General features: G+C 37.4%; 1 protein-coding gene across 1 annotated transcript; it reads right to left on the minus strand.

Moving 5' to 3' along the window:
• Nucleotides 1-794: 794 nt before the first annotated feature.
• Nucleotides 795-16,028, minus strand: rhbg (Rh family B glycoprotein). Its single transcript, XM_054620895.1, has 10 exons — nucleotides 15,835-16,028; nucleotides 10,142-10,328; nucleotides 9,734-9,884; nucleotides 9,439-9,586; nucleotides 8,094-8,260; nucleotides 5,945-6,082; nucleotides 4,964-5,097; nucleotides 4,299-4,420; nucleotides 3,066-3,139; nucleotides 795-1,314 (listed from the first exon to the last, which is right to left on the minus strand). Exons 1-10 carry the CDS (start codon nucleotides 16,010-16,012, stop codon nucleotides 1,237-1,239), a joined length of 1,377 nt encoding a protein of 458 aa, XP_054476870.1. The 5' UTR covers nucleotides 16,013-16,028; the 3' UTR covers nucleotides 795-1,236.
• Between the last annotated feature and the right edge of the window lie 273 nt (nucleotides 16,029-16,301).

Below are 16,301 nucleotides of genomic sequence, written 5' to 3' on the forward strand. Positions count from 1 at the left end.
CCGGCCCTGAGGAGACCATAATCTAACCGGGACACCCGCTTCCTCCGCCCGTTTGATCCCTGAAAGTGAAACTGTGTAAATGAGGCGGTGAGAGAAAAGAACCCCACCTGCAGACGGAGGCATTAACCCCTTCCATGGTGATTGCTACACAGTCATTAAGACACTAATAACGAGCGGCCTTCTTCATAACAAGCAGAGGCCTGATTGCACTCGGCTCTCTGCCACATTTTAGAAAATGACTCACATTATAAAACCCTGAACAGTAACAGACTGACAACGGACAAAGAAACACAAATCAGTCAATTATATCCTGAACATGTTGGTTCTTTCTGTCAATATTGTGATTTTATTTATTTTTTATTTACCTCATCATCAAACAATATATACACTTTAATATTAGATATCAAATGAGACAAAACACACAACACGTAACAATTTATTTTGCCAAAAAACTAATCCAATATTGTTCCAATACCCGTGAAACTGTTTCAAACTGTGAATGCAGCTTTCATCGAATCAATTCAGGCAACAAAAAATGTTTTGTCTTTTAGCTTGAAGGCCCAACAAACAGTTAATATAAAAAGGTACATGTCAGCCTGTGATATTTCTATCTAATCGTACAAAGTTTAATAAGAAAAATAAAATCCCAAACCTAAAGTATTAGGAGATAAACACATAAAAAAAAACATCAGCATTGTTTTGCATGAAAATCCTGTATTTAAAATAAAGGAAAATCATAACTGGTTTACAATAAAAACAATTTTTTAATGTTTTATTTCATCTTAAGGCTCTTGAATGGAGTCTTCTGGCTGAAGGACTCTGTTTGTCTTTGGCTTGAACCGGCACTGACATTAAATTCTGTAACGGTGTCTTGGCTCAGGTTTAGGAGAAACAATTACACAGCACCTCTCATCAAACAGACACATCATTTCCAAAATGCAGTCTTTTTTTTTTTATTACAGGCCTCCAGCACAGAGAGACACGACTCAATGTCGACCTCTAGTGGCCACAGCTGTCAATAACCAGCACACTGTGGGGGAGATTTAGTTTATTCTAGTATAAAATGAGAATTTTGGGGTTTTTGTACACGTAAAAACAAACATTTGGTCGTTGACATGAACACGATGCCGGTAAATCTGTATTTTATTTTTTTACAACCAAATGAGTCTAACTCAAGTGCTGGGATGTAAAAACCTCAGAGTGTGTGTGTGTGTGTGTGTGTGTGTGTCTGTCTGTCTAGTTGTTGAGCTTCTCGGCCTCCGCGGCGTGCACGGCGGTCAGTTGTTCCCCGTGATCCTCCTCTTCTCCCGGCACCTGAGACGGACAGAGAGACAGAAGACGAGATAATTGAGTTTCTAGACTTCTGTGACCTCATCGTTTCTCGAGCATCTCTTCATTTTTACTAAACACGGTGTGACCGCTGCTTTTCAACGTGCACATTAGTGAGGCCGCTTGTCATTCAGCTTCCTGCGTCTCTAAATGTCAACGTTCTCTGCAGGTCCCTCTGAAGACAGGAGCGTTTGTCTTTTGTTCCCACGCTCAGATAATTAAAAGGAACAGAATCACTTATTATTTGAGGTTTATAAAAGAAATGGACAGAAATCAATCAGATATTAATTTATAAAATAAAGACTGGTAGTACAAATGCAACAAAAACTTTTAAAGTGGATGGGAGAATATTAATTGACTATATTTAATTTATTTTTAATGTCTAAAATGAGGTCTAACCTGCATTAACAGTTAAAGAACTAGTCGATACAATTATTTTCAATTCCTTTGTAACAAAATGCATCTTTTTAATAGTAAAATAAACCACAATAAAGAGGCACAAATCTAGTTTACATGATATATATATATATATATGTATACTTAGAACTAAAGCGTGATGATGCTGCACTGCATTGTGGGGTTAATCTACATGACGTCATCCAGGTGGTGGTGAATTTGCTCCCCCTGGTGGTCAGACAGCAGCATTGTCTCTTCAGCAGCATCACAGTCACTGATTATGTGAATCTCAGTGTGACGGCGCCACCTAGTGGCCATTTAGATCTCATGATAAACTCTAAACTTAATAACTGGAGAAAATGCTTCATATGTGTTGTGTATTTGAGCTTAAAAATCCTCAGTGTCACTCACTCATACTTCAAAGGTTTGATGGTGATTCTTTATTTTAGAGGTCTATCAGTTCTTAATAATGTCCAAAGAAGTTTTACTGGAAGGAACGATCTAATTTGATGAATCATAAAGAAAATAAGAATTTCCTTGGGAGACCTGCTCCATTAAAACCCAAATAAATAAAAACTAATCATGCATGTATTATTGGAAATTTTTGAATTTTATAATAATGACATTTTTGCAACTAAAAGACTCTGTTGATCATGTTACCATAGAATAGGAATTCATTTATTGGTAAAGAACTAATTGAACACTGTGTATATTTGTCCTAATAATTAAAATGACACGCCTCTTTCCAGTAAACTTCTGATGGAACATAAATCCTCACCAATAAGTTCGATTACAACTATTTATTTTCGGAAATAACTTCCTACATTTTTAGGAAAGAGAGATGTAATTTAGTACCAATAAAGGTACATTTTAAATAAATTTAAACCCAAATAAATATTAATTTTATTATAGTATTCTCCATTGACAGAGAGTTTGTTGTTTCTGGTTTGTCTGTAGACAAATGTCACATTTTTACATGTTCAGCTGACCTTCTGTGATCTGAATTAAAGACTCCTAATGTTTGCTATTAATTAAAATGACTTAATAGGAAGTGCACTAACTGAAAGCTGTTTATATTTCTCTTATAATGAATAGGCTACCAAATGACACGCCTCTTTCCAGGAACCTTCTGTGGGAAAATGGACATTTTAAATCCATTTAAACCCAAATAAATATGTATTTATAATAGTATTCTGCATGTTTGATGACTTAATAGGAAGTGAACTGACTGAACGCTTTCTCTTAGGGCTAAATAACCACACAATTTGCAGGAACGGTCTGGAAATGTATCAAGAAATGACTCATGAACAACAGAGCGGTGAAATAAAGGTCACACTCACCTCCCAGTAGATGCTGTCCTCGAAGCAGATGGTGTCGGGAGGAGCACCGAAGACGGGGAGCTTCAGAATGAAACCTGACGGGAGGAAATAAATCAATTATTTATGAGGACTTCTTTTATGAGAATGTACAGAAGAGAAGGAGCTCATTTTCAACTCAGTGAAGGGAGTTTAAAGAGACAGAAGTTAATTGTTGTTGTTCCTCATTAACCTAAAACCTCATCTGCAGGTTAATCACACATTTAATGAGTCTTAACAGAAAGCACTGATTTGTCTCGCGTCTCAGTTAATTAAAGGATACATTTGTTTGTAAGTTAAAGTTTAGACAACATTTTTATATTTAGCTATTTTTCTTCCATAACACGTCTTCTTTCAGACTAGTGGAAAGAAAACATTTATTTTACTACTTTGTCTGTTTGCGTCTGTAGATTTCTCCTAAATTCACCAAAAGTTACCATTAGATAATGCCTCATTTGCATATTTAAACATAACATTTCAGAATATTTTTTTTACCCTATTCACCTGTAGTGTCTTCAACATGTTTGTAATTTAACAAAACATATCTTTAAAATGAGTTTTTTCTCAGACTCTGATCCATAAATCTCCACTTCAGTAGCTCTTACATACACCAAACTTTACAGTTTCATTCCTCTCTATATTCTGAAGGTTTCTACAGAGGGGTTTGTTCATATGTCATTCATAGCCTGATTTATACAACATTTAGTACTAAAAACATGGAGAAAATGTCTGTTGACAGTATTTTCTGATTTATGGAGTGATACAAAGAGATATCCAAAATTCCCTCTGTCAAAACCTTTGAATCTAATATGTCAACAAAATGAAACAAGAATTTTGAACCTGGCTTTCTTACATTTTCACATTTATGTTCTGGAAATTAATGCAAATTAGCACTTATTTAATAAAATTACGCCTCATTTGCATACTTAAACATACATGTTAAGAAAAAGTGTCATACAGAAATGAATTGTCTTAAAGTAGGGAATAAACTGGGGAATATTATGAATATATATATTAGTTAAAATATTTACCTTATTCACCTGCAGTGTCTCTTATATGAAAATATGACTACTCATAAACTTTTTACCATATTAAACAGAGTTTTAACCTCTTTTAATCTCAACATTGATGCTGACTGTGTTGTTTTAACTCTGTGTTGCTCAAATGTCCAGTTGAAGAGTTCTTCATCGGACTAACTGAGGAGGACGGGACACCTACCGACGACCAGGCCCCCCCCCAGGGCCATGCCGAGGGTGACGGCGAGGGAGATGGCCTGACGGACGCCCTGATAGGACGCCTCGATGTCTCCGTTGGCCACATCAGGGAACACGTCTGCCATACTGAAAAAGCAACATTAATGTTAATCTTTGTGACTCAAACTAAGACAATGAAACACTTTAGTAAAGCGCAGAAGGATCGCTGTCTCGCTGCAGGTCCTTGCATGCTGGCTTGAATGAGGAATGTGAGAGTCGCCTGAGGAAAGATGAGATCTGTCATTAATATCATCTGTAACCAAATACACCTGTTAAAACCAACGCTGAGATTATCTCCCTCAAAGACAAACAACTGGTCCCTGAGGTGAAAACAGTCGAGTCCAGGCTTGTTGAAGACACTTTACTTTCTCACCGCACAAATTAACGTTTCCTCAAACAAAGGTTCCTTTGATATGTTACGAAAAAGTTACTTCTCATTTCTCGTGCATTTTCCTACGAAAGTGTGTCAATTTAAGCTCTTTACATTCAGAGTTTTATAAAAATAAACTATATAGGAAAGAACTTTGTTAGGTTTAGGCAACAAAACTAGTTGGTTAGGTTTAGTAAAAGATGGTAGCAGGCATCTGGTGTGTTTTGGTTCTACAACAACAGAATAAAATATATATTCACCCTTTTCCATAAACGTCTGTGGATGCCACGGCAGCAGTGACCGCTCCAACAATGGCGCCCAGGACGCCGGGCATGCCGTGCAGGTTGTGAATGCCGCAGGTGTCCTGGATCTTCAGTTTATCCTCCAGGATGGGCTGAAAGAGGAGAAGAAGAAGAAGAAGAAGAAGAAGAAGAAGAAGAAGAAGAAGAAGAAGAAGAAGAAGAAGAAGAAGAAGAGACGGTGTTCATCATGTGGTTTTGTTTTGTTTGACAAAAACTGGAGGATAATTACAACATCACAGACTAAAATTATTTATCTTTATTTTTCAGTTTTTTCACGTCATACTTTGCACGATACTGTCTTACTGAACTCTTGTAAGCTTTTACTCTTGTTCTAGTTTATATGTTGTGTGTTTTAAATGGACAATTCTAACATCAGGCCGAGGAACAACAGTTGAACTGTCCCCAAGTAAGAAAGAATAAATAAATAAATAATTAAATTAATAAATAAATATGAATATAAATACACCAAATTATATTTTTATATATATTCATACTTATATTAAATAAAATAATAAAAACATTAAAAAAATAATAATAATAATAATAATAATAAAAAAAAATATATACAGAAAATAAGAAAATAATAATTTAATTAATAAATTAATAAATTAATAAATTAATAAATTAATAAATTAATAAATTAATAAATTAATAAATAAAAAAAAAGGTGTTCATTTCATGAACACATTGATCCATACAGCATTTAACAGATTCATGAAAACTAATATTCTTTATAAAGTTGTTTCTCAGTGGAAATCAAATCCCACGTTACATTATTGAGGCAGTGAGTGGTAGATGTTTGATTAATAAAATATATATGATCTGCTCTCTAAAATATCTCAGATTCGTTCATATAAACAGGCTTCCCATGTGCATTTGTTTTAGTTATTAAATCAGTATCATCCCTGTCTTAATCATAAAATGCTGAGTCATCCTTACAGAGAGGTACTTGTAGCCCAGAACGGAGATGATGCCGGCCAAGACACCGACGATCATGGATCCGTACGGCGTCAGCATCATTTCACCGGCTGTTCCTGCTGCGACTCCACCGGCCAGGGCGGCATTCTGGATGTGGACCTAAAGAGGAGGAGAAGATGTTTATATACAGGGAAATGTAGTTTAATCCGTAAATACACTTCACCTGATACCACTACATTATATTGAGGCCCTAGATGGAATTCCTGTGAATTTTTTGACATAGCAACTTGGATTTTTAGGCTCAATTTATTGACATTTGAGTACTTGTAGAAGGCTATTTGATCATTTCCTCACCAGAATTTCACTCCTGGCTGTGTAGAAAATGCTGTAAAACATCTTAAACCTTTATGTTGAGAAATAAATACAGAAAGTATAATCGAACAGTTAAACTTAAACAAAATGAAAACAAAGGTGGGGGATTTTCTATTGGTCTCAGTGCGGGAAACACTACTGGACTCACACTCATGACCACATTATTTCCTGGTAACGTCCCCGGTGACCTGCTGACTCATCTAGCTGCCATTTCCAAGTTAACTGACCACAAAACACCATGTGTGAGAGGGAGTAGATATTGACATTCTGGGAAATCCGTACCGCCAATTCCCCACCCGAAGACCTCGAAACATTTCAGGGGAAACCATAGACTGCATATAAGAAGTGGACGTAGTCGTCGTTACGTCTCTCATTGCTTTGTGGACTGATGTTTCAAAGCCTCGAGTTCGTCATTTTGGCCTTTGCTATCTTGTTTTTTTGCTACCAATGAACAGGAAGTGACCATATTAGGACTGAGGAGGAGTGACCTAGAGACGCCGTATACGTCTCTGGTGTCGACCTGTCAATCAGTGTGTAGCCCCGCCCTAAAGCAGCAAATGGCATATGTGGAAGACCGGAATCTCAGATTAGTCTTTTTCTGGAGGGGCTCTTAAAGAGACAGGCACTTAAAACGGAGCATTTCAGACATACAATGGATACAGGTATATTCAGACAGACAGTACGAGGAAAAACATATGTTTCTTTTAGCAGTAAAGCTTTTAAACATGTTCTAGTGGAAACCCCAAATACAAATATGAAGCCTTAAATAAGCATGATATGTCTCCTTTAAAATGTGCCATAATATCATCTGACAACTACTGCATGTTTCAGATGCTTTTATGTCAGAATGCATGATTGTTTTCTCAGTTTAAATCACTTTTGTTCTACTATTATAATTTCTCTATAAAATATAATCTTTTTGCTTGCAATGAATTGTTTTCTGCACTTTCAATGTCCCATCATGCACTCAGAAAAAAACAAAAAAGGTTTTCGTAGGTGGGGGGGTTGCAACATGCAGACGCAGCACACCATGACATCATTCTAGGTAATCTTGGTATTTGTTAAATAAAGTCTATAATATATGACTAAATTATGAAAATTACTTTTATTTCCCCTGCTCTTCTTTCTAAACTGTAAATCTGCAAAATTGAACAAAAATAAAAGGATCTGAGCATCTGCAGACAAAGCAACTTTTAAAAAATTTGTGTTGTATCCAGTCAGCAGCAAACAGGTGGAATACATTAGCGACTGATTAGCTTGTCTCTACTATCGACAGACTACATCCACTCCTTTTGTCATGTGTTACTGCACTGCCTATGCATCTCTGAGGGTTTGATCTCTATCAGCACAGGAATGTCCCATCATGCTGATCAGGATGATTAACTGTTGACAGCTGAGCATGACAGCGATCATGCACATGTGACTTAGCCACAACTCACATTTTTTGGGGGGAGGGGTGTATGTGTTCAGGTGACACACCCATCAGCTTTTTATCTTTTGAATAACTCTGATGAGTTTAAACTCTGATAAGATCCAGCCTGCAGGCATTCAACATGTTAAGGAAACTTTTCTACTTCTTTCATTTGGATTCTTGTCTTTATTTGAGCACTTTGGCTGTTTTCATTTTAACCTGATTAATTGTGAATTAGAAGCTGTCATATTCTACCTCAACAGCTGAGAATCACATTCTGGAGGAGTTTTTGCCTCAGTTTGACTCCTAAAGTTGGTGATCCAGTTAATTAGCGATCATTACTTTATTTCTTGATTGAATTCGGTGATGATAATCGAGTGTTCTCACCATGTCCAGCTTGCCGTCGTGTGCCGTGACGGCGGACATGCCGTATGTGGCCAGAGTGCAGGCTGCCAGGGAGTAGTAGGTGTTCATGGCCGTGCGGTGCTGGTCGTCTCCGTGAGCTGTGATGGCAGAGTTGAAGCTGGGCCAGAACATCCACAGGTAGATGGTACCTGAGAAGCACAGCAGCATTATGTTAGTTTATCACTGTGAAAGAGGTTAAGGATGCATTTGGCAATTCAGCAAACAGAATACAACATGTTTTCCAGCTAGTGTGAGATCTAATGTCTGGAAGAAAAAACAAAAGGATGACAACAGATCTAATATTTGGAAGTCCAGCTGTCTCTGAGAGGAGCTCATGCTGCTGTTCAGTAAGTAAACTTATGTTTGACATGAAGGTTTTGATGATGAAGTCAGGAATCTATTTAGGTAAAATCCAATTAAAAGGGATGAGATACTAGTATTTGTATTTGGTATCAAAGGTGGTAAAACATTAGCGTTTAAGGAGTTCCAAGTCAGAGAGCTAAACTTTGTGTTTCAAGTCCTTAAAAAAGTCATTAAACGCACTTCACCAAATGTAAAGACATATTAAATGCAACAGAAATAATTAATGCTTTTTCCTGACAAACGCACCTTTCCCTCCAAAGTATATCTGTTGTTGCTAATTTGCCGCAAACTTTTTGACAACGTTATTTTGAATCTTTGGAGTTTCTTTTAAATTAAAATAAATTAAAATCAGTTTCACACCAGGCACAGATTTTTGTCCCAAAAATTTGCGCTTGTTTTATGGGTGTTCTAATAAATGCATGCACACCATTGCAAAACATTCGTGCACAGGAAAAGATATTCGGACGGAACTCAATTTCAGCAGATTTACAGCTGCGGATATAAGTGTTTGATCAATGAAGTCCTTTGTTCCAACTGTTGTCATAGAAAATATGTCTGTCGTTCTGCATAATAACTAGCCATGCTCGTCTGGTTTTTGCAGAGAAAATGTGTATATTATCTGAGCAATGGACCTTCTAAACAATAAGAGTTTGTTTTTCGGGATAACGGGTTTTCGGACGAATGTGCTTTCGTTCCAATGGGATATTTTTTAGACTGTTGGTCCTTCGGAAATAATGGGCAGCCCCCCTTATCCAAATAAACCAAATATTGTACTATACATTGCTTGAGTTCTCCCAGAAGACAGGATACGATGAAGATGGTCATGCATTTTGGAGCCTGATAAGTTTATGAATTTGTAACAATTGCTCCTTAGACATTCTCTGTCTGGATGGGTTTTTGTAGTGTGGAGCATTCACTCCTCTGAACAGCAAACAATAAAAATCCACCTTAGTTAAATGTTTACCGATCATGGCGAACAGGTCAGAATGGTAGACCGAGCTGTTCCTGTGTTGGCTCTTATTCAGGTTGGGCCGGTAGAGGACTCGGGTCACCATAAGGCCGAAGTAGGCTCCAAATGTGTGGATGGTCATGGAGCCTCCGGCATCTTTGGCCTGCAACAAAGTTAGCCACAATATGGTTTAGAAAATGAAATATATTTGACAGCAATAGTATTTTTTTCCTATCTTTGGTGCTAATCAGTCCTTGGAGATCTTCGGCTAATTACTTCTATAGCATAACTGTTTTTTTTGGTAGCTCACCCCAAGAGCGGTAAGCAGGACGAACTCATTGACAGCAAACAGCGTGACCTCGAAGATCGCCATGACCAGCAGCTGGACAGGGCTGGTTTTACCCAGAACGGCTCCAAATGAGATGAGCACAGCACCGGTGCAGAAATCAGCATTGATCATGCTGAAAGAAACAGAGTTTGACAGAAAACATCACTAGAGTACCGTGTGTTTTTTATGTCAGAGGTGTTTACCTCAACTGATTTTTTTTTAAGGTTGTTTTGTGGTTTCCTAAAAAATCAGAATCATTCTTCTCTTTCATGTCTTTACTTTGCCCTTTTTAATTTGTGTTTTAAAAATGTAAATCACCTTGTCCAACATATTGTTTATGTGTCAGTGGTTTGTATGCATACATCAATGTACAGTATGGTTTCCACATACCTCTCCACTCCGATGTGGATCTTGCCTCCATGCATACCGTGGAAGAAGCCCTGCATGAGCGTGGCCCACTGCAGGGAGAAGGCTGCGATCAGGAAGTTGAAGCCCACGCTGCTGAAGCCATAGCGCTGCAAGAAGGTCATGAGGAAGCCGAAGCCGATGAAGATCATCACGTGCACATCCTGGAAACCTGCACAACGTAGAAAACACTGGTTAAGATTATGGAGACCGTGAGCCTTGGGGACCAATGCTTTGTATTAGTTATGGCCCTTTTTGTTTTTGTTTATTTTATGTGCATATCTCCACATGACTCAGTTCTGGGCCCACTACTTTGAAGTACTTCCATTCAATTTTGTTTTTGTTTTTCCCTCCTAAGCAACATATAAGCAAAGAATTGATTTTCTTTGCAGATGACACTCAACTCTCTATAGGTGATTCACCAAAATGGCATATGAAGGACATTACAATTTATAATTAATTTAGCCTGCAATAAAAAGTCTTACTTGCTTTTTGCGTGTAATTTTACGCAATTGAGTCTGTACTGACTGCAATGTAAACACATACCAGTGGTATTGTTGCCTAAACATTCTGTCGTTTGAACAATGGATAAATTGACTAACCATTACACCTCTAATTTAGTCTGATGTAACTTTTACCTTTGAGAAAAAATCAATCAAATTCTATTTACAATTGAAACCAATTGTTATTTTGAATAAAAAACATTGTCAACTACCCTCCTCTGTTCTTAACTTAAAGATGAAAAGTTATTAAAAAGAGCTATTGTTTGACTACATTAAATTTGCTTTTATAGTTTTTCAATAAAAAGTCTTTAAGCAGAGTGCCAAGAGCAGTTCAGAGAAGATACGAGTCATTTAGATTAACCTCATACTATCTGCTCCTCAAAAGCCTTTATCATCAAAAACACCTGATTACTGCCAACAACTGAGTCACTAGAGGGCTTTGTCACTGAGAACAGCGTCGCTCTGTGAACGAGCACAGTTACATAAGCCGTGGTCAACGGGGACTTCAGGTCCGGCTGTGACACTGACCTGCAGAGTGTTCTTTAATCCTGATATTCATGTTTATAAAACGTATTACTGTAAAGTTATAGGATTTTATTGACAAAATATAGCTGGTCCGCTGTGTAAAAGACTCTTAAAACAAGGATAATGAACTGTTCTCTAACTCTCTGTATTGTTCCAAACTACCACACACAATATTGCACTATGCCATGGCTGCTGTCGCCATGGTGACCATTCATTGGCATGGACGGGTGGATGTGCCGCCAGTGTCCCCGTTGGCACTTTGGCTCAGATCCACGCACCAATACCCAGGATGACACCATACAATGACAGCGGTGACTCAGGCTCTGCTGGGAACAATTAAGTTTCATCTGTTGAAGCTGAACTTTTATTTTTTGCTGAAGTTTTCATAAAAAGTTTTGGGCTGAGAATTTCCACAAAATGACAGAGATTGATGTTTTTCCTCAATTATTTCATGCCTTAAGGGTAAAAAAAAAGTCCAGATTCATTTTGGAATATTCTTGCTTACTTTCTGTGCATGCCTTTTTTGTCTTTGTTTAACAACTTATAAACTGTCCTTAACCACATGCATGGTATCCCTCTTTCCATCAAACTCAGCTGTAAATCTGACTTTTTATTTAAATAACAAAAATACTGCCAGGAACCCAAAACAGAAGAAAGTAACACACATGTATAAATCTTCAGTGATAATCACTCTAAATATTAACAGTTCTGGTTATAAAAATATTTTTTGCATTATGTACACACAAATGTAGAATCCAGACAAAAAAAAATCTAAAGTGATTTTGTACCAACTCATTTTTTACATCTTTTTTCATAAATCTATATATGCCTGTACATAGCAGAAAATATTAATAATTCACAGTTTAAAAAATGTCTTTCCAACAAAATTAACACTTTTCAACTCAGCTTGTCTCTTTAAATCTCTATTCGATTTATTAATAAAAAGTTTACTATAAATAAAACGTGTGTCATATTGAACATTGTGGGACACGAAAACTTTCCACTGAAATCTGTCCAAAGGATGTTTTCATTGGGTCTCTTTAAAGGAACAATTCTCCTGTATCACAAAAAATGAGGATCTAAAGTGCACTTAATGTACATTACTGTAATCTGGGACAAAAAAACGTTTCCTTCCAGACGTAATTGAGAATGCAGCTTAGTTGTATGGGATTGAAAGATCAAGGAGAACCCGTATGAGGGAGACTTCTAAGACATATTTTCAGTTGACATACCGTCCTTATCTCACAGGAACGTATAGGACAGACAATACATTGACTATAAGACCACCAACACACGGTGGATTCATAAGCTGCCCTTCAGATAACCTGTAGATTGTGAACTCGTCTGTTTATTGTACAGTTTTTTTCCAGGCGTGCAGTAAGGATGGAGGATGGAGGTTGCGTAAACACACCACTGAAACATGAAGGTTAACTGCTGTTTCAGCTCCCATGACAGTAAAGGTGTCGGGTTAACGATTTGTCTGAAGCCATTAAATCTAATGGACCTTAAACTTTCTGCTCTTGTTTTTCTAACCTCAGACACTCTGTCACTTTGTGTGCTTTGGATCAGTGCTGTAGAGACAACTGACTGTCTGTTTGACCAAACTCTTAATATGTATTTAGTCTTTTGGTTGGGCTATAATGACTCGTGTATCAGGGGTTAAAGGAGATTTAGTGTGACGGTGTTGTAATCTAAACATCTTAAGAAACGGGCTCCGTTGGATATGGATAGTTGGGTGAGTAAATGTTGGACTTTGACACATCCTGTCTCCTAGGAACTGTCTACAGTGGTTGCTTTTGACCATGACCTTTTGTCTAACCTGCAATTATTGTTTTCGTAGTAATTTGCCTCTGCACTATACTTTTGCTCTGGTTTATGCTTTAAGATGCTTGTTTAAGAAAGGAGATGCACTGATGACTTCTGGTGACTAGTAGTTCTCTTGAATACCTATGTTGAATACACTTCCTGTAAGTCGCTTTGGATAAAAGCGTCTGCTAAATGACTGTAATGTAATGTAATGTAATGTAATGTAACCTAGACCAAGTAGTTTTGTTGCCTAAACTTATTCATGTTGGAGAAGTTGTTGGTTTAATTGATTGATTTAAGTGATTTTTACAAGGGAATTCCACCAACTACTAAATATGAAACTAACTTACTAACCAGCTTCTTTAGCACACCTCTGAGTCAGATGCCCATTTAGCGTCTGTACACAGAAGGCAACCTCTGGTTCCAAGTGAAGCCAAAGCTGAAGTGTCTTAAAGCTGCATTCTCTCTCCTGTCCACCAGGGGGCGACTCCTCTGGTTGTATAGAAGTCTATGAGAAAATGACTCTACTTCTCTCTTGATTTATTCCCTCAGTAAACATTGTAAACATGAGTTTATGGTCTCAATCTCTAGTTTCAAGTCTTCTTCACTACAGCATGATGTTCATTTAGTAAATTGTTAGAGGTATGTCAGAGGTCATGCTCAGGCACAGAGGTCAGATGTTAAGCTTTGATACAGAGCAGCATTCTCTGGAGTGGGTTAACATTTGCTTAAGGGCACTTCAGCAGTTTGCATACCAAACCAAGAGGCGGCTAATAACCTTTCCTGTTCCGCCCTGTTTTAATTAAACACATTGTGAAAAGGTGATTACTAATATACCACTAGAACAAAAGATCTGACTTTTTACACAAGCAGAAGAAAAGCTTTGTAATTCAAGAGCATAGATATATATATATATATATATATATATATAAAAATATTATATATATCATATATAATAAAAAACCTTTGATATGATTATATTTTGCAAAATAATTAGAATAATTTTGTGCATCTTTTATTTTTCCACAGTAATGTTTTTCTAATATATATATATATATATATATATAATGCTCTTGAATCATTGCAGCCTGGAATAATGAAAACAATCAAATTAGAACATGAAAAGTTTGCACAAAGTTTTTGCTTCAGCCAGTCCTGATGTTTCTCGTCAGTTCAGCCTCAGGTTAGATCCACACTTCAAGGTGAACAGTTCAGTGACTGACAGGAGGAATAACATTAAAAAATAAAGGTTGCATGTTGGAGAGTTAAACAATGTTGAGTAAGAAAAGAGCATTCTTCTCTCTACATTCTCCTCATACTCTGCTCTGCTCCTTCACACCACCCCACACACCTGGAGAGCGACGCCCAGGTAATGAGTGACTGGAATAAAATGTTAAGTTTGTGTCACAACTGCAAATGGAAGAAGCAGAGAAAGGTAAGAGAAAGTGGTTGTTTGCAAACATGTCTAATTTTTTATTAAAGTTATTTCCTCAACATGTTGGTTAAAAAAAAAGTGTGTATTTATCTTTTGGATAATTATCACACATTTTTAACAAACACAAGTTTTGTGTGTTTACATTTAAAGTCTAAAATCCAACGCAAATTTGTACAACCAACTAGGTATTCACACTACACTGAAATTAAGTCATTTTAGGCAAATCATGTCAAAGATCAGAGTTACAAAACAGAAAAACTGCTTGAAATGATTTGTGCATTAAGTGTCAATGGATGAAAAAACATTGTGTTTTATGAAAGCAGTAATGAGCATTTTGCAGCCTGTAATCAACGCCTTGTGTTTTCCCTGCAGAATTTTTTCCTACATCATCAATCCATATAAATCAGGACATTAACGATCAATGGGAACGCAGCGGACTGGAAGACATCTCTATGAAATGTTCACTCAGAAAGAATGGGACCAGTCCAATTAGTGGAAACCAGAGGAGCTCAGCAGCTTCTCATCTCTCCTCACAGAACGACGAGATAACAGAAACCTCAATAACCTGAATGTGTAAATGAGTTACAGTAGCATGCAAGCATGGCATACTTACAGGTTTGTGAAAAGCCCTGAGGGAAGCATGTAAGAGAGGACAGCATTTCAGAGTTAGAGAGACTTGTTAAGCATTATTAGAAAGACAAAAACGGTTGTGGAATTACAGTAAAAGGTGATTATTCTTCAGTGCTAAAAAGGACACACATGAAAAAGTTTAGGCCAAAACCCAAAAGACGAAAAGTACTACAATATTTGGTACCACTGTTTTATGTTTCACAAGATTGCCAAAAATTTGAGCTTCAGGTGAGAAAAAAGTAACCTGATTTAACAACTTTGTTCAGCTTTTTTTAATCATAACTTGCTCTCACGTTGACTTTACGCTTATTACTTAACGTTGTTGCACTTGTTAGGTAACATTAAGTAAGAAAGTAAGCTTTGGGAGTTTGTTTTTTATTCACACTTCTTACATTGTTATGTTTTTTTGTTAAATTATTATGCTAATTTCTTACATTAAGTTGTTACTTTCCAAGTTGTTTTTAAAAATGTATTGGTTTGGTTAGGTTCTTCTGCTCCTGAAGAAGAAGTTAAAGGTAGAATGGCATTATGGAGATTGCAGCAAATTTATGTAGGACAAGTTGATGGATTTGTTGTTCACGAGTTTCAAGTAAATGCAACGTGATCAAAGCACAATAAATCTCATCTATGCAATGTCACCTACAAAATCTGTCATATGAAAGCATCCACTCACATCAAATCTGCAAAGTTACTGTATGAGTAATATACGTGAACCAAAGCACCCTGAGCCTCACTGTGACCTCTGACCCTGACCCTCCACACATCCACAGGACACTCACTTGGGTAGCGGTAGTAGAACTCGTTGTCATTTTCAGAGTGGCTCTCGTTATGCCATTTCTTGGCGTCCGTATCGTGGTCGTACTCCACCAGAACACCGAAGAGGATGATGAGGATGATCTGCAGGATGAAGCAGATGATCGGCAGCTTCAGCCGCATGTTGGTGGCCGCGTCTGTCATGTTTGTCCAGCCTGGGGACGAGGAGGAGAGGCTGACTGAAGGGATGAGAGGGAGGCTTTAGAGATCCAGCACACAAAGTTCTGTCTCTCTCACACACACACCGGAGTGCAGAGACAGGAGGCTGGTGTGTGTGTGTGTGTGTGTGTGTGTGTGTGAGGGTGAGAGAAGAAGAAGAAGCTCCAGACAGACATCAGCTCTGGTCTTACATGTGTTTTTACTGGGTCACACCTCCTGGACCTGCCTCCACCATGAATAATGCAGGATAATGTTAAGCCCCGCCCCCTTGCTA

The sequence above is a fragment of the Anoplopoma fimbria genome, chromosome 20 (assembly GCF_027596085.1).
Source record: "Anoplopoma fimbria isolate UVic2021 breed Golden Eagle Sablefish chromosome 20, Afim_UVic_2022, whole genome shotgun sequence".
Classification (NCBI taxonomy): domain Eukaryota; kingdom Metazoa; phylum Chordata; class Actinopteri; order Perciformes; family Anoplopomatidae; genus Anoplopoma; species Anoplopoma fimbria.

Coding starts and splice junctions, on each gene's coding strand:
- rhbg (XM_054620895.1), bottom strand. CDS start 16,012: ATGACAGACGCGGCCACCAACATGCGGCTGAAGCTGCCGATCATCTGC. Junction 9,885..10,141: donor ATCCACATCGGAGTGGAGAG/GTATGTGGAAAC, acceptor TGTTTCTTTCAG/CATGATCAATGCTGATTTCT. Junction 6,083..8,093: donor ACGACGGCAAGCTGGACATG/GTGAGAACACTC, acceptor CCTCCTCTTTAG/GTCCACATCCAGAATGCCGC.